The 22,021-nt window shown below is 44.2% G+C and overlaps 1 protein-coding gene across 8 annotated transcripts in view; it reads right to left on the reverse strand.

Moving 5' to 3' along the window:
- The window catches only part of SUSD1 (sushi domain containing 1), a 149,115-nt gene that overhangs the window by 89,448 nt on the left and 37,646 nt on the right, over positions 1-22,021 (reverse strand). For all 8 annotated transcript variants that reach the window (XR_002337296.2, XM_084992219.1, XM_084992197.1 and 5 more), the window contains exon 6: positions 13,842-14,021. Coding sequence is in view for 7 of the 8 variants with exons in the window: in XM_084992219.1 (XP_084848345.1) it covers positions 13,842-14,021 (180 nt within the window). In the remaining variant the exon portion in view is untranslated. The remainder of the gene's footprint in view (positions 1-13,841; positions 14,022-22,021) is intronic.

Consider the following 22,021-nt stretch of genomic DNA (forward strand, 5'->3'; position numbering starts at 1 on the left):
ATTTAATCCTGATTTATCAGGAAGCCACTGATTTCTTTAAGTTGTTCTGCTTTTTTTAAATATTCTGTGTGTATTTCATGTAAAAAAAAAAATTGAGGAGTTCCCATTGTGGCTCAGCAGTTAAAGAACCGAACTAGTATCGGGTTCGATTCTGGCCTCACTCAGTAGGTCAGGGATCCGGCATTGCTGTGAGCTGTGGTGTAGGTTGAAGACCCAGCTCGGATCCCGTGTTGCTGGGGCTGTGGTGTAGGCCAGCAGCTGTAGTTCCAATTTGACCCCAAGCCTGGGAATTTCCATATGCCATGGGTGCAGCCCTAAAAAGACCAAAAAGAAAAAAAAAATTGACAGTATGGGAAGTCATATCAGGGCCTTGCTTTCTGCGGTGACAGTTTCCAATGGACCCAGGAAACCATCTAGGAAGCCGTTCAGATGGGAAGGGGCCAAGAATCTAGCTTTTTATCTGTTTAACAAATTCCCTGCAGGTAAGTAAATCTATTTATTTTTATTTTATTTTTTTGGCGGAACCTGGGGCACGTTGAAGTTCCTGGGCCGGGGATCAAGCCCGAGACACAACAGCAACCTGAGCCACTACAGTGGCCTGAGCCACTAAAGTGACAACGCCAGAGCCTTAACCTGCTGCACAGCAAGAGAACTCCAGTAAATCTATTTTTATTGCCAGTTGACATAACCTTATCTATAAAAATCCTACAGAATTCACTCATATATACCAAAAAAACCTATTAAAGCTAAGAGGAGTTCAGCCTGTTGCAGGATACAAGGTCAAGGTACCAAAGTCAACTGCATTTCTGTACACCAGCAAGGAACAATCCAAAATGAAATTTTTAAAAATTTTCACTTCCAGGGAGTTCCCATTGTGTCTCAGTGCAAACAAATCCAACTAGTATCCATGAAGATGTGGGTTCGATTCCTGGCCTCACTCAGTGGGTTAAGGATCTGGCGTTTCCATGAGCTGAGGTGTAGGTCACAGACACAGCTCGGATCCCACATTGCTGTGGGCTGTAGTGTAGCCCAGCAGCTGTAGCTCCCTAGCCCAGGAACTTCCATATGCTACGGGTGCAGCCTTAAAAAGAAAAAAAAGAAAAAAAAAATTCTCTTCCAAGAGCATCAAAAGGAACAAAATTCCCTGCAGACAGAAGTTACCATACTTTCTCCTGCAAAGGAGGGAACCAGTATCTTAGTGTCAGGAATATTCCTCGGCCCAAATTCAAGCTTCCCCACTGAATCAGACACACTTTGCAGATGCTTTAGAATCTGTCTCTCCTGCTCCTTGTTCCAGGCCTGCCTGAGCTTGGACAACGTGACCGTGTCTTGTTGCCCATCCTGGGGCATCCCCATTGCACATCCAGAACGGGGCGGGGTGGGGTGGTGGTGATTAACACCTCATGGGGACAGGAGGTAGGGGGTGAACCCAGCCCTTTCCTGTCTTCCCCGTGAAGGGCAGATCTACAAAGACTTCTCAGGGTGGAGAGGTGCACGGGTGGAGCAATCCCTTGCACTGGGGGAAGACCAGCACGATGAGGCCCCCTGACACTGGTTCTCCTTCCTTCCCCGTTTCATGCACCTAAGCCCTCATTCCTGCTTCCCGGGCTGTCACTCCCTATTGTGGAAAAAAGGAAGCCCTCTGCTCAGGCCCTGTTTTCTGGGAAACCCAAGGTAAGAGTCCCATCAGGAAGGGTGAGAAAGAATAATTTCCACCCCAGAAGATGTCTCTCTTCCTCTCAGCTCCCTTCCTTCCCTTCTAGTAAATCTCCTCTCAGCCTCCAAGTGGGAAGGGAGCCTGCAACTTAGGTGCCTGTAGGGTTCTCAGAACCAATACTACCTTCAGACAGACGCTGGCCTACTGATGTCCTGGCCCATGGAAGATTTTTTATCTTTACTAAATCATCCCATCGGCAGTATTACTGAGATTCCCTGCCACGTATTACCTGGCCTCGCTCCGGGAAGCCCAGGTTGGCTGTCTGGGGGCGAGAACAAATGGGGCCAGAGAGAGAACAGGCCAACTACTGGAGAGACACCAGAGGATCACCTAAACACGCCTGGGTCTCTACATCAACGCTTCTCCCCAGAGCACAGATAATTTGAAATCAAAGAGATACTCCAGGAATTCCTTGCAGCACCAGGATGTACGTTTGATTCCCAGCCAGACACAGTGGGTTAAAGGATCTGGCATTGCCACAAACAGGTCACAACTGTGACATAAGTCACAACTGCAACTCAGATCTGATCCCTGGCCCAGGAACTCCATATGCCTCAAGGCAGTGAAAGAAAGGAAGAAAGAGAGAGAGACAGACAGACAGACAGACAGACAGAAAGACAGACAGACTCCAGTGAGGACACAGGTATCCTGAGAGATGCAGAGACCCTATCTAAAGATCCTATCTGAGAGTTCCCCTTGTGGCCCAGCGGAAATGAATCCAACTAGTATCCATGAGGATGCGGGTTCAATCCCTAGCCTCACTCAGCAGGTTCACAATCCCACACTGCCGTGAGCTGTGGTGTGAGTCGCAGACACGGCTCAGATCTGGTGTTGCTGTGGCTGTGGCGTAGGCTGGCAGCTGTAGCTTTGATTCAATCCCTAGCCTCAGAACTTCCATATGCCACAGGTATGTCCCTAAAAAGCAAAAACAAAACAAACAAAAAAACCCAACCCAACCAAACAAACAAAAAAAAAAAAAAGATCCTATCTATTCACTTCCTTGGGTAGCATAAAGATGATGTTGGCACCAGTATTTATCAGCACAAACAAGCCCCAAATATTCCCAGCCCTTTCCCTCTCCACCATCCTTCAAGGCCCGAGACTTCTAGACCCCTCTGCTCATCCCCACTTCCTTTGGATACTAACTCTCCCCTTGGTCCAGAAGGAAAAGGAAACATCCCCCCTCACCTTTCCCCTGAGTTGCCAGTAAAGCACATTTCCTTCCCACTCAGGACCCCTTTGCCACCCAAGCAGAGATAAGAAAGGAGACATGCAAGTTCCCTTCCTTGTTCTTCCTTTTTGCTCATTCACTATGACAACCACAAATGACATCGCAAAAATGCCATCTGCCTCCAGCTTGTGCCACGCTCCCTGCACTGATGGGACCCAGGTCCGACTAGAGGGATGTCAGCTATTTCATCCCAAGGAACAGTTTAACAAAACTGCTTTTCCCTCCAACTGTCTGCAAGGCAGCTGGAAAGACTTTTTTTTTTTTTTTTCTTTTTGCCTTTTCTAGGGCCACTCCTGCGGCACATGGAGGTTCCCAGGCTAGGGGTCTAATCAGAGATGTAGCCGCCAGCCTACACCACAGCCACAGCAAGGCGGGATCCGAGCTGCATCTACGACCTACACCACAGCTCATGACAACGCCGGATCCTTAACCCACTGAGCAAGGCCAGGGATCAAACCCACAACCTCATGGTTCCTAGTTGGATTCGTTAACCACTGCGCCACAACGGGAACTCCGGGAAAGACTTCTTTATAAATGTGTCAGGCATTGAACATCCATGTTCACGCTGTCCCTTTGAAAGAGATGACTTGGGAGCCTATGCCCTCATCCCAATGGGACCAAACACTGAAAACATTTCTGGGCGTTCTCTTCGGGACTGGCTCCAGGGCTCCCTACTCACCATTCACCCTTAACTGAACAATTACCGGATGCCCAGCATCCTCCCGTGCCAGGCACTGGGCTGTGACACAGCTCAGAACTTAAGTCCTTTCCTCGGGAACATGTTGTCTGATGGAGGGAGCACACGTATCAGCAGGTAAATTACAACTTGATACATATGAGAACAAAGCAACACACAAGGACCATAAGGTACAGAGAAAGAAGCCACCACGTCTCACTGGAAGACCTTGAGAGGCCGTGACCTTGAGAGGGCTGAATGGATGAAGCATGGGGAAGACAACTAAGCAGACGGAGCAGCAGGTCCAATGCCTGGAAGGGTGAAAGGTGTGGCACATTCGGGGTGGTGACAGAGATATGTGACGATGTGCTGGGGAGGAGGAAAGAGGGGGAGCGAGGTTGCAGAGCGAGGAGCAGCCCAGTCTTGGGAAGACCTACTCCCCAGACTAAGTGCAGACCTACTCCTATGAGCCATGGAGAGAAAAGCAGGAAGATGATGCTGACCCCCCCCTTTTTTTTTTTTTCCCCGCCTCCCCCCATGGCATATGGAAGTTTCCAGGCCATGGATCAAATCCACACCAGAGCTGTGACCTACACTGAAGCTGCGACAATGCCAGATCCTCAATACACTGCACTGGGCCAAGGACTGAACCAGCACCTCTGCAGAGACAAGCCAGGACATTCACCCACTGCGCCAGAACTCCAAGGAGCCCTTTTTTTTTTTTAAAGGAAGATAATTCTAAGAGTTCCCAGGTGGCACAGTGTGTTAAGGATCCGTTGCTGTCACTGCTGCAGCTCAGGACCCTGCTACGGCTCGGGTTCAATCCCTAGCCCGGGAGCTTCCACATTCCATGGGTGTGGCCAAAAAAAAGAAAAGAAAGGAAAGAAAGCTCTGGCGTATTTTGAAGGAGACACTGGAGGTCACAGGGAAAGAATGTGGCATCCTTTTACTAGGCAATTATAATACATCAAACACCAATGCACAGGTCCTTATAGATTTGCTCACAGAGCAATCATAGGAGGCAATAAAAAATCAATAAGGACTGGAGGTCCCGTTGTGGTGCAGAGGAAACGAATCCGACTAGGAACCAGGAGGTTGCGGGTTCGATCCCTGGCCTTGCTCAGTGGGTTAAGGATCTGGTGTTGCCGTGAGCTGCGGTGTAGGTTGCAGACGCAGCTTGGATCTGGCATTGCTGTGGCTGTGGCATAGACCGGCAGTTACAGCCCCGATTGGACCCCTAGCCTGGGAACCTCCATATGCTGAGAGTGCGGCCCTAAAAAGACAAAAAAAAAAAAAAATCAATAAGGAGTGAGGAATTCCCTAGTGGCTCACCAGGTTAAGGACCCAGCATTGTCACTGCTGTGGCTTGGGTGGCAGCTGTGGTTCAGGTTCGATCCCTAGCCTGGGGAATTTCTGTACGCCCCAGGAGCAGCCAAGTAATAATAATAATAATAATAATAAAGAGTGAACATTTATTGAGTTGTTACTGTGGATCTGATAGTATGTACAGTACTTTGAATGTCTCATTCATCTAATCTTTAAAATAACCCCATGCGTTTGACGTAATCATGTCCATGTTACAGACCCGAGGCTTCGAGAAGTTAAGTAACCTGCCAGAGGTCACACAGCCAGCAAGCAGTCAAGTCAGGACTCAAAACTAGACCTGCCAGACTCCAAAGCCCAGAGCCTTTACACTAACGTAGTTATCCAGCAAAAAGGTGAAAAGATGAAATCAGGGCACGGTATTTAAAACCATGAGCAATTCTGAAGGAGCAGCAACAGGAGGCGAGAGATAAGGGACAGCCAGGAATCTAGGCTGACCGCCAGTCTCTGAGCCTGAGAGTCGGAATGGATGGCCTTTTGCTGCTCTCATAAGAAATACAGGAGGAAGCAGACTGGTTTTGTGAGACACAGATCGATGCATGGTGTTTAGAACGCCCTACATCTGAGTTCATCTATCCAGGTGAAAAAACAGTCTCAAAGGTCATCCGTGTATGGATGGCGGCTGAAGCCCTGGGGGCAGGTGGAACCCCCAGGTAGGACGTGGAGGCCGAGCGGCAGGAGGGCAGGGCTCTGGGACACACGGAAACCCAGGGGAAAGAAGAAGAGAAAGAGGAAGGATGTTGGCTGGGAGAGCATGACGCCTCGGGAGTCAGGGGAGTAGATGAGCTGAAGGGGTGTCTGCTTCCTCCAAAGTGATCGCCCCTCCTTCCCTCCAACCCCCCTCCCCAGCCTCCTCACCCCACCCAAGACGGGCCTGGAGAACATTCGGCCCTGGGGGCTCAGACGCTCTCTCCCCCCTCAGATGCTCTTCCTGCCCCGTGGAGGGCAGCGGGTGCCATGATTACATCTGAGGCCTGACTCTGGATGGAGGGAGGCAGAGCAGGTCTCTGGCCTGTCCAGCTGCAGGACGCTTAGGACTCTCTCGCTTTAAATGAAGGAGGCCCCCACAGCATCCAAGTGAACTCTGCAGTGAACTTTGGGACTTTTGCGAACCGAAGCCTCTGTAGGTAGTAAAGTACCTATTTTTTAGGGCTGCACCTGCAGCATATGGAAGTTTTCAGGCTAGGGGTCAAATTGGAGCTGCAGGTGCAGGCCTAGGCCACAGCCACAGCAACGTGGGATACGAGCCCCCATCTTTGACCCACACCACAGCTCACGGCAACACCGATCCTTAATCCACGGAGCAAGGCCAGGGATCGAACCCACATCCTCATGGATACTAGTCCGGTTCACTACCACTAAGCCACAACAGGAACTCCGATAATACAGTGCCTTTGCTTTGCTTTAGCATCTGAATATGGTGCATGCGTGTGTATGTGTGTGTGTGTGTGTGTGTGTGTGTGTGAGAGAGAGAGAGAGAGAGAGAGAGCATGCGCACATGCGTGTGTGAGTGTATAAATGTACATGCATATATATAAAGCTATGTATCTTAGTAGTCTATTAGCATCCAGTATTTCTCTGTGGTGCACATCACAGTGATAATTAAACAGTTTTGTAATTAGTTATTTAATGTCTACCTGCCCTGAATGTAAGCTCTAGGACTTCAAAGACCAGGTGTGTTTCCCCACCCCCAGAAATTAATGCAGTTGGTTAGACATAGATATTCTTCAAATATCTAATCATTTGGTTGACTGATTGGATAGATGGATGAATATAAAAATAGAGGATCGACAATGCTAAATGCTGTGGGAAGGTTAAGAGGATTGACCCAAGAATATGAATTTGACAGTTGGGAGGTCATCAGTGACCTTGGCGAGAGAGCGATAGAGAAGGTGGGTGTTGGATGCCTGATGCTCTTTCAGGAGGCTGAGAAGGGGGTGGGGGGGACAGAGACAGTGAGCACACGTTGCTCTCTCAAATGTCCCACTGTGGGCTCCGCTTAGTCTGGCATATACTCTTAGTTTCCCATTGCATACCCATTTTCTTTATTTCTGAAAACAGTAAAAGGTCCTACAGAATAAATTCAGGAGACCCTCGGAGAATGTCAAGCTCAGTGTCACTTCTAGTCAAAAACAGGAGTTCCCGTTGCGGCGCAGTGATTAACAAATTCGACTAGGAACCATGAGGTTGCCGGTTCGGTCCCTGCCCTTGCTCAGTGGGTTAAGGATCCGGCGTTGCCGTGAGCTGTGGTGTAGGTTGCAGAAGCGGATCAGATTCCGAGTTGCTGTGGCTCTGGTGTAGGCCAGTGACTACAGCTCCGATTCGACCCCTAGCCTGGGAACCTCCATATGCCGTGGGAGTGGCCCAAGAAATAGCACAAAAAAAAAAAAAAGGTAGCTGATTTCAAAAGGGATATGACCGATCTTCTAATATGACTCGTAAACCACCTCTGAAGGCACTTCTCAAACAGATTACAAAACCGACACACGTTGATAACAGCAGCATCACTGAAGTAAGGGTTTGGCTTCCCAAGGTGACAACTTTGAATAAATGCATGTTGAGCCATAAGAGTTCTGCTATGTTTCTTTTCTTGTTTTTACGGCTTTAGGATCACATAAAATAGCATGGCTTAGAGTAGTGCTTTCCTAAAATGCACTGTACACTTTAAGGTGATTTTTGGTGGCACATGAATACATTTTTATATGTTCAATTTGTGTTGATTTTTGTGTGTATTTGAAAAAAAAAACTAGGCGTTCCTCAAATTCATGATATCGCATACATTAGAAAGTTGTCCTTTATCAACAAATTTAAATTATAAATTTAAGTTTTAAATATACGTTGTTTTCAGGTCAGAATGGCCATCATTAAAAAGTCTACAAATAACAAATGCTGAAGAGGATGTGGAGAAAGGGAACCCTCTCACACTGTTGGTGGGAATGTAAATTGGTGCATCCACTATGAAAAACAATGTAGAGGTACCTCGAAAAACTAAAAATAGAGCTGCCATAAGATTCAGCAACACCACTCCCAGGCATATATCTGAACGAAACTAATCTGAAAAGATACATGCACTCCTACATCCACAGCAGCACTACATACAATAGCCAAGACATGGAAGCAACCTAAATGTCCATCACAGAGGAATGGATGAAAAGGATGTGGCACATGAATACACAATGGAATATTACTCAACCATAAAAAGAATGTTTTAAAAAGGAGTTCCCATGGTGGCTAAGCAGTAACGAATCCAACTAGTATCCATGAAGATGCAGGTTCAATCCCTGACCTCGACCAGTGGGTTAAGGATCTGGCATTGCCAGCAGCTGTGGTATAGGTCACCAAAACGCCTCAGATCCTGAGTTGCTATGGCTGTGGCTAGGCTGGCAGCTACCGCTCCGATTCAACCCCTAGCCTGGGAACTTTCCCTATGCTGCAGGTGCAGCCCTAGAAAAAAAAAAAAAAAAAAAAGAATGAAATAATGCCATTTGCAGCAACATGGATGGACCTAGAGATTATCATACTAAGTGAAGTAAGTCAGAAAGAGACAGACAAATACCATATGATATCACATATATGTGGGATCTAAAATATGATACAAATAACTTATTTCCAAAAAAGAAAGAGATTCACAGACATAGAAAACAAACTTACAGTTACCAAAATGGAAAGGAGGCAGAGAAGGGATAAGTTGGGAGTCTGGGGTTAGTAAATACAAAATACTACACATAAAATAGATAAACAACAAGGTCCTACTGTATAGCACAGGGAATTATATTCAATATCCTGTAATAAACCATAATCAAAAAGAATATGGAGTTCCTGTCGTGGCTCGAGTTGCTGTGACTGTGGTGTAGGCTGGCAATTCGACCCCTCTCCTGGGAACCCCCATGTGCCGTGAGTATGGCCCTAAAAAGACAAAAGAAAAGAAAAGAAAAAATATGAAAAAGAATATATATATATTCATACACATGTGAATGTATATATATATATATGTATGTATAACTGAATCACTTTGCTGTACGCCAGAAACTAATACAACATATAAATCAACTATACTTTAATTTTTTTAAATGTTCTTAAATAAAGTTGTTTTAAGAAACTTATAAAATAAATAACTTTTTTGTTCTGGCAAACATTACCCGGGTGTTCTACAAATAATTCAAGCTCGGGGAACTCTGGTAAGCAAGAGATGGCAGGCTTGCCAGGCTTAAAGACCTGAATTCAAATTCTGGCTCTGCCGTTTGCCAGTTGCTCAATGACTCTGTGAAAGTTGCTTAACTTTTATGAGTCTCAGATTACTCAGCTCTGAAATGAAAATGACAGTAAGTACTTCACAGGGTTTTTCTGAGGACAAAGTGAAATCAAGCATCAAGCCTCTTAGCTGAGCCGTGGGCGTTTCAGTCAGTACCTGATCAATGGCAGCTATAATGCTTGACGTCTAAACATTATACACATATTCAAACAAATCCCAGCCATGTGGCTATTTGCATAAATGTGGGCATTTATTCTGGCTGACCTTTCTCTTCTATCTGAAATAGGTTTCGCTGCAAGTGATCACCCACTGAGCTGAAGAGGAAGATCAACAAGAAAAAAACCCAGAAGGGACAAAAGCTACCAGGAGATCTGGAGGCATTTGGACTCTGTGCCTGAGCCGGGTGAGGGGGCTCAGAAAGGATCCCAGCCGTCAAACAGTCTGTGTTTCAATACAGACGAGGTTCTTCTCAGAGCCTGCAGTGAGTGAGCGTAGACTTCATAATTATTAACTCAGATTCTAAACACAAAAAGCCAAATGACCTGTGCAGAATGAAAGCCAGGGACAGTCTTATCAAGAATGAATCAGTCTCTTTGATCTTGAGGTGAACCGACTCACTGAACATCAAGCTTCCACCTGGGGTTTTTCCAGACACTCAAGTAATTGCCTAATTCTTAGCTGTCTGGAGTTTCCAGTCTAAACCAGCCTTAAAAAAAAAAAAAAAAAAAAAAAAAACACCTTGCTGGAGTTCATACTCCATTAAAAACATATACATACCTGTGATACGAGGCCAAAGAAATTGGGACTCCAAAAATATTTTTAACTAAAAAACCCCATGTAACAAGAAGATAAATCATTTCACCCAATTTGGAACTCAACACTCAAGTAGTAAAAGGGGGTAGACAGAAGGAAAACAGAGGACTGGGGTAAAAGGCATTCAGAAGTTAGGCAGGACAGTAGAAGGCGGAGTTCCCATTGTGGCGTGGCAGAAACCCAAATCCAGCTAGGAACCATGAGGTTGCGCGTTCGATCCCTGACCTCGCTCAGTGGGTTAAGGATCCGGCGTTGCCCTGAGCTGTGGTGTAGGTCACAGACACGGCTCAGATCTGGCATTACTGTGGCTGTGGTGGGGGCCGGCAGCTGTAGCTCCTATTCGACCCCTAGCCTGGGAACCTCCGTATGCAGCGGGTGCAGCCCAAGAAAAGACAGACAGACAGTCAGACAGACAGACAGAAAGAAAGAAGAAAATGGGGGGAAAACCCAGAAGTGAACACTGAGGAACATAAATATAAAATGCGCAGAGAGCTGGAGAGAAAGAGAACTATGAAGAAATGGGTGAAAAACAGAAAAAAGAAGGAAGAGGCAGCTGAGCAAGAGCCCTGGTAATCCGCCTCTCTCACTACAGTTCCAGAAGCCTCTCCTACCTACCCACCCAACAATCGGATCATGTGCACTGTGCCATGAATTAATCAGCATGTAAATCACCTTCTTTAACGGCGGAAATTGAATTTAGCTGCCAATCTTGATTGAGGGCATAGAGGCCTCGTCACAGAAAGATCACAGCTCTCAAGGAGAATGCCTTTTTTCTCCTTAAATCAAAGCTTGCATAAGCCCGTGGAAACAGCTGCAGCTGGAGCCACAGACGTTGTGAAAGGTGGCAGGCGGAGGTCGGTAATTATAATTAGCGGTTACATAACATGTTTGTTCTTCAAAGTGCTCTACAAGCATCAGCTAATTAATAGCTTACTCTGCCCCATGCAGATCCCCTGGTTGTTCACGGAGTGACGGACTAATCCTGGTACCCCCATCGTTCTGAATGATGAAGGCACAGCAGCTTGAGCCATGAAGCAAATGCCTGAGGGTTCAGAAGCGATGCCCTGCTCTCCCACCAAATGTTGAATTCAGCAACCCATGAGGCAGCTGCCTCACTTCCTCCAAATACCTCTCAGAGGCGCAAGAACAGTTTGAACCACTATCCGTCTGGTTCAAAATGGCACTGGCTCTTCTCCATTTCCCCCATTATAAAGACTGGGACTTGGGCATCCTTCCGGTTAGTTACGGGTTTGCCCTTGCTTCTCTATGCAAGTTGGACAAGTCATTCTCTGTGCAAGTTGGACAAGTCAATGGACCTAAGAGATAGTCAAACTGGATCTCACTCCAGGTCCAGAAGCCTCTCCTACTACCCACCCAGCAATCGGGTCACGTGCACTGCACTATGTCCACACTTTGTTTCTATGATTGCAATCTCTCGCCTACATCCTGTTGCCTTTGTGGTGGAGATAACTGAATGTGGGAAGAGCTTGGCACAGACAGCAGCTGAGCTGAGTCTGTCATCCACTCCAGAGATGCTTTACCCCGGGACTTCACAGGTTCATAAATACCTTGAATTTGTAAAATATTACACGTATGTGTGCATGTGCCTTTCTTTGCAGAAAAGTCTCTTGAGCCCATTGCCCCGTAAATTCCAAGAAGGTAGTGTCCGGTGAAGTACCTCATACACAGCATATGCTGAATAAATACCTATTGATGAAATGGATAGATTTCATCAAATTCCTACCCCCCAAATGGCCATGAACCATCCCCTCTTGGCCAAATAATCACCAGGAGTCCATGCATTGTGTTTGCTCCAGCTAGATCTTTCTGTGGAAAACTTTGATCGGCAAGACCAAAAACGCTCTTTCATAATTCTGCTACAAGCCACAGACCCAGACCAAAGCCCCCTTGAGATTTTACTCTTCAGGGATCTGTCTTCAGAGCCAAGCAAGTCAACATCTGGAAATAAATCCCCAGAGGCATTCGAGACCAGGTGACGACCACCTGTCACACCCCTGGCCAATCATCACAAACATAAGAATCATTGCCTTTTCCCACCTTGGTTCTTGGACGCGGAGATGTGAAATAAAACATGTGGAGGTGCACACTTGTGACTCACAAGAACATCCTCTCAAGCAAAATAATTTCAGTGAAAGAATCTGACTAGCATCCGTGAGGATGCAGGTTCGATCCTTGGCCTTGCTCCGTGCGTTAAGGATCCGGCATTGTCATGAGCTGTGGTGTAGCTCGCAGATTCGGCTCGGATCTGGCGTGGCTGAGGCTGTGGTGTAAGCCAGCAGCTACAGCTCTGATCCCCTCTCCTGGGCACTTCCATGTGCCATGGGTGCAGCCCTAAAATAAAAAACAAACCAAAAAACCTAAAATGTGCACAGTGCTTTAAGCTTTTCAAAATGCTCCCCATAGATTATCTCATGTGATTCTCTCTCAACAACTAAGTAGGAAAAGCAGACTTTATTCTCACCGTTTTATAGATGAGGAAACTGAGGCACTGGAAGAATAATGCCTTGCCTGGTGCCACACAGCTAGCACATGGAACTGCTAGAATTTGACGTCTCAAAACTCCTTTTCACCCAGTAATGGCATTTGTGGGTATATAACCAAAAGAATTGAAAGCAGGGTCTCAAAGAGATATTTGTAAGCCCAGGCTCATAGCAGCATTATTCACAATAACCAAAAGGTGGAAGTAACATAACTGTCCATCAATGGATGAATGGATAAGCAAAATGTGGTATATACACAGCAGAATAGTATGCAGCCATGAAAAGAAGGAAATCCCCCCATCTGCGACAATGTAAACCTGGAGTACATTACATTAAGTGAAATAAACCAGTCACAAAAAGACAAACACTACATAATTATGCTTACATGAGGTCAATCAGTCAAACTCCTAGAGGAATTCCCGTTGTGGCTCAGTGGAAATAAACCCAACTAGTATCCGTGAGGATGCAGGTTCCAGCCCCGGCCCCACTCAGTGGGTTAAGGATCTGGTGTTGCCGTGAGCTGTAGGTTGCAGACGTGGCTCAGATCTAGCGTTGCTGTGACTGCGGTGGAAGCTGGCAACTATAGTTCCCATTCGACCCTTAGCCTGGGAACTTGCATATGCCACATCTGCGGCCCTAGAAGAAAACAAACACGCACATGCACACACACACACAAAAACCCTCACAGAAACAGAAAGCAGAACGGTGGTGCCAGAAGCTGTGGGGAGGGGAAAGTAGGGAGTTACTGTCTAACAGTCTCAGTTTTTCAAGATGAAAAAGTTCTGGCGACAGGCTGCACAACATGAACCTACTTCACACTGCAAAATCATTGAGATGGTAGATTTTATGTTATGTATAGTTTACCATGATCAAAAATAAACATGACAAAATCTTGCTATACATTATACCATCTTTCCTCTGAAAAACTGTCAACATGTGCTAAATTAGGACTTGTAAGTATGCCCCCTTGAGAATATGAGTCATGGAGAAAAATTTCTCAGCCCACCAAGCGGAAGAGACAGGAATCACTGTGATTTAAGGTGAGTTTCAAAAGATGGATACATAAAACTTTCGATCCAACTTATTTTCCCAATCCACCCTGTAAATCTTGAGGATTTAGCTGACAAACCCAAAGCCAGGTGCCTGCCCAGGTAAATGGCACAGCCAGGCACAGTACACAGAGTGAGCAATCCAAGTCTTTAGGCTGTATGCTCCCGCTGGCTGTTTTGCTTCCAGGAGCCAGAAGCCCTGCAGAATGGAGTCTATACCTGTACACGTGAAAGCACTTGCTCTCCAGGTGCCTTTCCCTGTGCAAACGGAAGTGATCTTTCCTCCAGAGCTCTCAAAGCCCTCTTGACAGACGTAGTGAGCCACACCACCCAGGCTGGAGCTGTGATTGCCCACCAGGACCGCGTGCGGCACTTCCGGAGGGCGCCCACAGTTGATCTCTGCAATGGGAAGTAGCACAGCACTAGTTATGACCCAGGACGTCTACCCCATTTTTCATCTTTTGCAAATAAACAGTTAGTAATGATACAGTCCAGTCAATGGGAAAAGAGAAAACATTAACCCCATCAAATAACCCAAGTGCACATATATAAAATAAGATCGTTCAAAAGTAAGGAAAATCGGGAGTTCCCAGCGTGGCTCAGCGGTAACAAACCCAACTCAGATCCATGAGGACATGGGTTCGATCCTTGGCCTTGCTCAGTGGGTTAAAGGATCCGGTGTTGCTGTGAGCTGTGGTGTAGGCTGATGGCTGTAGATCTGATTCTTCCCCTAGCCTGGGAACGTCCATATGCCGCCAGTACGGCCCTAAAAAGACAAAAAAAAAAAAAAAAAAAAAAGAGTAAAGAAAATCGAGATCTCTGAGTTTAATTAAATTTATAAACATGTATACATAGAAAATATCCCACTTATGAGATGATTTATACTATAAAGAATTTCTTGGTCAATGAAATAATCCATCTTGGGTTTTTTTTAAATATTAAGACCTTCTGTTACCTTTTACTATGTATCTTCAGATTATTAATTCCTGCATAGATGATAATGCAAGTGTAGTTTTGTTGTCAGCTAGTCAATAAAATAGAAACAAAAATCGCTGAACTTTTTTTCTTTTTTTTTTTCATTTGAGTTTAGTTGCTTTACAAGGTTGTGTTGATTTCAGATGTGCAACAACAACAAAAATCTCTGAACTTTTTCAAGCAAATAAGTGGGGAAAGTGTTTATGATCTAAACATTCAATTTATATGCACTTTTCAAAGAATAAAAAGCAGTTGCATAGAGGGAGACAAACCTGGAATTATACCTTCTTTTATTTTATTATTTTTTTTATTTTTATGGCCGCACCCGTGGCATATGGAGGTTCTCAGGCTAGGGGTCTAATCAGAGCTACAGCTGCCAGCCTACACCACAGCCACAGCAACATCAGATCCGATTCTCATCTGCAACCTACACCACAGCTCACGGCCACACCAGATCCTTAACCCACTAAGCGAGGCCAGGGATTGAACATGCAACCTCATGGTTCTTAGTCGGATTCATTTCTGCTGCGCCAGGACAGGAACTCCCTGGAATTATAAAATTGATACGAAATATTTTCTCCACAACTCTGACTACAAGAAGACACTGGAATATTTACAGAGCACAATTTCAAGGAAAGGGATTATGACACTACCATTTTAGACCCAGCCAAACTCTACTTCCCATAAGAATAAAAGAGTTGGAGTTCCCTTCGTGGCACAGCAGAAACAAATCTGACTAGGAACCATGAGGTTGCGGGTTCAATCCCTGGCCTCACTCACTGGGTTAAGGATCCCGCTGTGAGCTGTGGTGTAGGTCACAGACGTGGCTCGGATCTGGTGTTGCTGTGGCTGTGGTGTAGACCAGCAGCTGTAGCTCCAATTAGCCCCCTAGCCTGAGAACTTCCATATGCCGCGGGTTCGGCCCTAAAAAGCAAAAAAAAAAAAAAAGAATAAGAGTAATTTTCAGATATTTTACAATTTTTAAAAATCTATATGTATATCTTTTCTGAAAATAAATTCAAAAATGACTCTAGTCCGACCAAAAAAAAAAAAAAAGAATCAAAATAAATACCCTAAGAAAGGAGAAGGATAGGGGTTTTATTTTATTTTATTTTTTTTTTTTTTTTTGTCTTTTTGCCATTTCTTGGGCCGCTCCCGCAGCATATGGAGGTTCCCAGGCTAGGGGTCGAGTTGGAGCTGCAGCCACCAGCCTACGCCAGAGCCACAGCAACGCGGGATCCGAGCCGCGTCTGCAACCTACACCACAGCTCACGGCAGCGCCGGATCCTTAACCCACTGAGCAAGGGTAGGGACCGAACCCACAACCTCCTGGTTCCTAGTCGGATTCGTTAACCACTGCGCCATGACGGGAACTCCAGGACGGGAGGTTTTAGAAGAAATACGAGTGTGCAATGAAAACAGCTCTGTGTACAGGACAGTCCCTGTAATCATTTAAGGGAGACTACAGAGCTTGATAGAACTAGTAGCAAAGGATTCTAGATCTAAAAGACGAACAGTGTGAAAAATTAATAATTTGAAAATTAAATTCCAAATTATTTCAATAAAATCTGAGGAGTGAGGTAACGAAAACAAATAAAACATGCTAAATTTCCTGTACAGCAGTGGGAATCTCACAGACATATTTTATCTGAGAAAACATAATAAATATAAAATAAGGTAGGCATAATAATCCCAAATATAAGCAATAGTCCAGATATACCTAAATCCAGAAAGAAAAAATATATAACTTGTGGCATTTGTTCTCATTTTTCGTTATCTTCCCAATCTGTAGAAAGCTAAGAAAATTAAGGAGTCCTGACATTCAGTATTTTCAAGCATAAGTCTCTTTATGGAGATAAAACATTCAAAGAAGAGAAAATGATATGAGCTGTTCCCAACTCCCCACTAACCATCCTTGGCCTCTCTTAAATGAGCTTATGATACAGAATTGGTAGATTTAATGGAATTGTAGTCTTCTCCATCCCATTATGAAGGTTCTGTCTGTTGCGGAGTTCATTCCCCAGGGAGGCCTCCTGGAGCAGAATTTCATCTGCTGTCCTTGGAACCATCGTAAGACCCTCAATACAACAGTTGACCAGTTGCTCAGTTCTGAGTTGTTTGTTTTTCAGGGCCGCACCAGCAGCGCATGGAAGTTCTCAGGCTAGGGGTCGAATCAGAGCTACAGCCCCTGGCCTACACCACAGCCATAGCAACGCCAGATCCGAGCCCCATCTGCAACCTACACCACAGCTCATGGCAATGCTGGATCCTTAACTCACTGTCAAGACCAGGGATCGAACCCGCATCCTCATGAATCCTAGTCGGGTTCGTTAACTGCTGAGCCACAAAGGGAACCCCTGTTCTGAGATTTCTTTTTAAAAAGATTAGTCTCTGGTCAGTACAGATGCAAATCATGAGTAATCATGGGACCAAAATGAGGTGGTCATTAAAATAAATCTTCCAACACTGTCTACCTCTCAAGTCCCATATTTGCTCCCAGGGATTTGGTCCCTTCTCAGGCATGTTTACCAGACACATGCTTGGCCCTCTGCATGTTTTCCCAGCATCAAACCTTTAGACATGTTTACTGGCCCCAAACATTCCAAGACATGAGTCTATTTGTGTGTACCTGAGCAACCAACCAAACAGGTAGTTAATGTTTTATAAGACTGCCCAGTCACTGTTGACATATAAAACATCTAGTTTAAGCCAGGATTCAGTTACAGCAGGAAATTAGAGGGCTTGTCAGTGAAATGATTGAGAATATAGGTTTACATAGGTCTATGGACCTTGAAGTTGGAATTCTAAACAACGCATTGGAGAGGTTTGGGAGGGAACACGGTGACAGTTGGATTAGGGGAGAAGCATAGATACTAAAAGAATAAGAGTAGCGACAGTAACTAAATCAGCTTCCACCTTGGGCATGACCTAGAATAATGAAAGGCATCGTGGCTTTAGCTGGAATAACAAGATTTCTTTTAATTAATATGACTTTGGGGGCTAGATGAGAATTCAATAGCCTGGTTTCTGGGGACTCAGGTAGATGTTTGGTGGTAGTTCCCATCACAGAGCTAATTAAGTGGAATAGTCCCTTAGCAAGAGATATTTTGAGCAGATTCCAGCAAGGCTTGGATTAAACCCATGGCTCTAAACAGCAGCTATACATCTGAATCACCTGAGCAGCCTTTGCTAAAACACATACTGGAGTCTCCCACACACCTACCCGCCGTTACCCAGAGATAACTCTTCTGAATGTGTAGTACTGAGTTGGATTCTTGGCATCCACATTTATACAAAGTGAAAAATTTGATTTGTATGCACACCCACAGCTGAGACTCTAAATTAAACACTGGTATGAATGGCTATCATTTATCATTGCACGCATCCCAAGAGGGTCTTGAGTATAACATTAATTCTCATAGTAACCCTCTGTGATGGAGAGGATTTCTCCCATTTTACAGATAAAATGGCTCAACGTGGTTAAATAAAACATCCAAAGTCACATAGGTGACATGTGAAGGCGAAGAGCTGCGTCCACATCTGTCAGATTCCTTCTCCTCTACCCGCTGCGCCGCAAGAGCAGCTCCCATCTCTGAAAACCTACAGTAGACACCCCTTCCTACCCTCTTCTGCCTTGCTCACACTCTCTCTCCTCCAGGAATACTCTTTCTCCCTCATACTGAGCAAAATCCTTCCCAATGACCAATCTGCCCCATGGTTAATAAAGGGATTCCTTCCTCTGAACTTTCATGGCCTTTATTCCTTTGTTCATTTATTCATATATTTACTGAGCACCTAGTATAAGCCAGACACTATGTTAGACACCACAGCAGTGAACAAACGGGTAAGATCACTGCCCTTACAGAACTTAGGAGAGAATAGTCCCCAAAAAAAAAAAAAAAAATCAATAAGGTAATTGCAGGAGTTCTCATTGTGGCTCAGCAGGTTAAGAACCCAACTAGTATCCATAAGGATGCAGGTTAGATCCCTGGCTTCACTCAGTGGGGTAAGGATCTGGCATTGCCACAAGCGGTGGTGTAGATCACAGATTTGGCTCAGATCTGGGTTGCTGTGGCTATGGCATAGGCCGGCAGGTGCAGCTCCAATTCAACCACTACCCTGGGAAATTCCATATGCCATAGGTGCAGCCCTAAAAAAGGAAGGACAAGAAAAAGAAAGAAGGTAATTGTAGATTGTGGTAAATATAGGAAGATAATGTGACAGAATGAGAAAGACTTTTTAATTAGAGTTCTCAGGAATGGTTTGATCTCTCTGAGGAGGCAACATCTGAGTTAGGACCTGAAGGTCAGTCATGTTAGGACCCAGAGGAAGAACCTTTCAATCCAATGAAATAGCCAAAGCAAAGCCCCTGGGGTGACAAAGCTCTTTTTTGTGTTCCCGAAAGGGAAATGCAACCTGTTGGCTGGAGCATAGCTAGCAAGAGGGAGAGTGGCATGAGATGAAGGTGGAGAGAAGAGCAGAGCCTGATCAAGAGGGCCTTGTAAGCAGTAGGAAAGGGCTTGGATATCATTTAAAAGCAGGTGAATACCACTGGAAGGTTTTAAGCAAGGAAATGAAATTACCTGACTTTGCTTTTCAAAAGACCATTTAGACTGTTGAGTGGAAAATGGATGAGAGAACAGGAGTGAAAGGAGAGGTCGGTTAGGGTCTAGAGCAGGAGCCAACACAGGGAGGTGAGGTCTTGGATGCACTTGAGAGGTGACGGTGGAGATGAAAAGAAAAGGATGGATTTGAGACGTATCCTGGAAGCAGAACAAGGCTCTTGTTGATATAGACTAGATGTGAGAGTGAGAGAAGAGGCAGACTCAAGAACAATTATCTGTTGTATTCATTTCATCTTTGTTTCCTGCTTGAAGATTTAGCGGTTTTTTTAATGAATATGTCTCCCCAAATTTATGGACAGTTCCTTTATCAGCTAAAGGATAGAATCTTATAATCTCTGCATCCCCACAATGCCTGCTTAAAATAGTATGTTTTATATAGTAAATAATAAATAAATAGTTGTTCATTGGTAGCTTGCTACTATTTTATCATCATTCAAGATGTAATAAATATTACTTTGATATGATACCAGGAAGGAAACACACATCGATAAATTGTTAAGTACAAATAACAAGACAGGGACACAGTACATCTGTATTTTTTACCCAAGTAGATGAAAGCTGATAAAAAGACCCACAAAACTACTATCAGTCTTACACTAGTGAATTCTGGGAAAGCTGTTTAAATCATAATAACTTTAATCATGATAGCATTCATCAAAATTCTACTAACACAAGGTAGTCAATTATATATATATTATTTATATACATACAATTCTATCTATATACTATTATATATACTATCTCATTTATTTCTCACAGAAAACTGTGCAAGGTGGATGGTTTTTTTCTCATGTATTTTATAGACATAAAAATGGAGGTCCCAAGAGTCTGTCACTTTCAAAAGTTACACCACCATTAAAAGATTCAGATCATTCAAACCAGTGTTCAGACCATGGTTTGCGTGACCCCAAAATCAAGATGTAATAAATATTACTTTGATATGATACCAGGAAGGAAACACACATCGATAAATTGTTAAGTACAAATAACAAGACAGATTTGTTATTTAATGGACCTAGGTCCATTAAATCTGGGCAGGATCACACTGAACGGGTCCACTCTAGGCTCTGGCTGGGACTGACCTTATCAGTTAGCTAAAACCTCAGAAGAAAAGATTGCATGAAAAAGTATTTAGATCAGTCTGGAGGAGTTCTATGACAACTCCCTCCGCCCACATGTCTCCAAGAACTTTACCAGAACAAGAGAGCTCCTGGAAATGGACTTCCCCTCTGACAGTGTGATGCCTCAAAGCCCTCTCAGTACTGATGTCTAACCCCATGATACAGGGGTCTGGTCCAGATCTTGCCTGAAACATAATCCCATCACAGTTTTCCCATCATGTTTAAGAGAGTTGGCAGCCACTGCCACTTCTACTCAGAACAAATGGTATCCAAAAAAGCAGGTGGCCCCTATTAAGATATATTTAAAAATCAATCCAACAGAGGGTGCATTAGGTTCTAAAAATACCGCTAACACAAGGAAATAAGCCATTTAAAAATAGTTACTATCTAAAGGAAAGCAAAAAAAAAAAATAAGCAGCACAAATTTTGTATTGCATGTGCATAGGGGTGTTCATTACAGCACACTTTTCTCTGGCTAATTATATTATGAACAACGTTTGGATCTGCATCAGGAATACAGTCAACTAATTATGAATGTGACTGGGAATTTTTCCTTCCTATCCTATTATCTGTGATTTTTATTCAAATAATCAACTTCAAAATAGGTCTCCCTGGGGGGAAATGCGGCATGCCAGTTTCAAGGACCATCCTGATGTTGTAACTCCGTTTCATATCTTGAAGGTAAAAATGTTTTATTATCGCAAAGGCAAAAGGCACTGCTAGCTTTAATATTCTACCCAAGAAGATATTCCAGAAGGAAATCCGTTTGATGAGGTATAGGCAATTTATGGCATCTAATCAACAACTGGCTGTATCACCAATGTCAGCTACATCGACTGCTGTTTATTATACACAGAGGCACAATAATGTGACTGATGACAGAAATAACAGAGTAACATAAGGCTTAATCTAAGACTGTTTCAGAGACCCAATAAATACCAAGCTGAGAAAGAAAAAAAAAATGACTAATAAGGTCTACAAATTGAGGCAGACATTTTGCCAAATGCTGGAGGAATGAATGATTGACTTATTCCACGTATTGACATTGACAAAAAAAAAAGAAAAGAAAGAAAGAAAAGAAAAAAGATTTTCCTGGAAAAATTCACTACTAGAGGAAAGCTCTAGCAAAAGGGCAGATACAAGTATGAAAACTGAAGACAATCAAATTACAGTCAGTTTTCATCTTTACCCAACAACAATAGACATACATCTCTGTTGTGCCTTAGGATCAAACCAGAAGCTTTACATAACATCTGGAAATTGGTAGGTCATAAGGGCCCAACAATCTAGGCAGATGAAGGGCAGAGTCTACACCACACCCCCACGTTCTAGATTGGATAATTCAGCACTTATACCTATACTTTCTCTATCTGTAAAAACGCTCTCTTCCCCTCTTAACAGGAAGCTCTTTGTAGGCTGTGTCTATATCCTATATGTTAAGAATATCCCCTGCAGTTGTGTGAATTATTAATATTATTACGAACATTAACTCTGGTGAAGTTCTTATGTAAGAAACATGACCTCAGGAACAAGGCTGAAAAGTGCAGCCTTAGGACAAAGTTTCATGCACTTTAATGGCATGTTTTGAATTTGGCCAAATATAGTCAGACCCTCAATCCAGGATCCCTTGGATGTTACATTACACACATCACTGATGTGGGGGCTGGAATCTAGCATC

This window comes from Sus scrofa, chromosome 1 (assembly GCF_054392235.1).
Source record: "Sus scrofa isolate SSC_HxYL_T2T_F1_AM1 chromosome 1, Sscrofa_HxYL_maternal_Yorkshire_Landrace_v2.0, whole genome shotgun sequence".
In the NCBI taxonomy this organism is placed as follows: Eukaryota; Metazoa; Chordata; class Mammalia; order Artiodactyla; family Suidae; genus Sus; species Sus scrofa.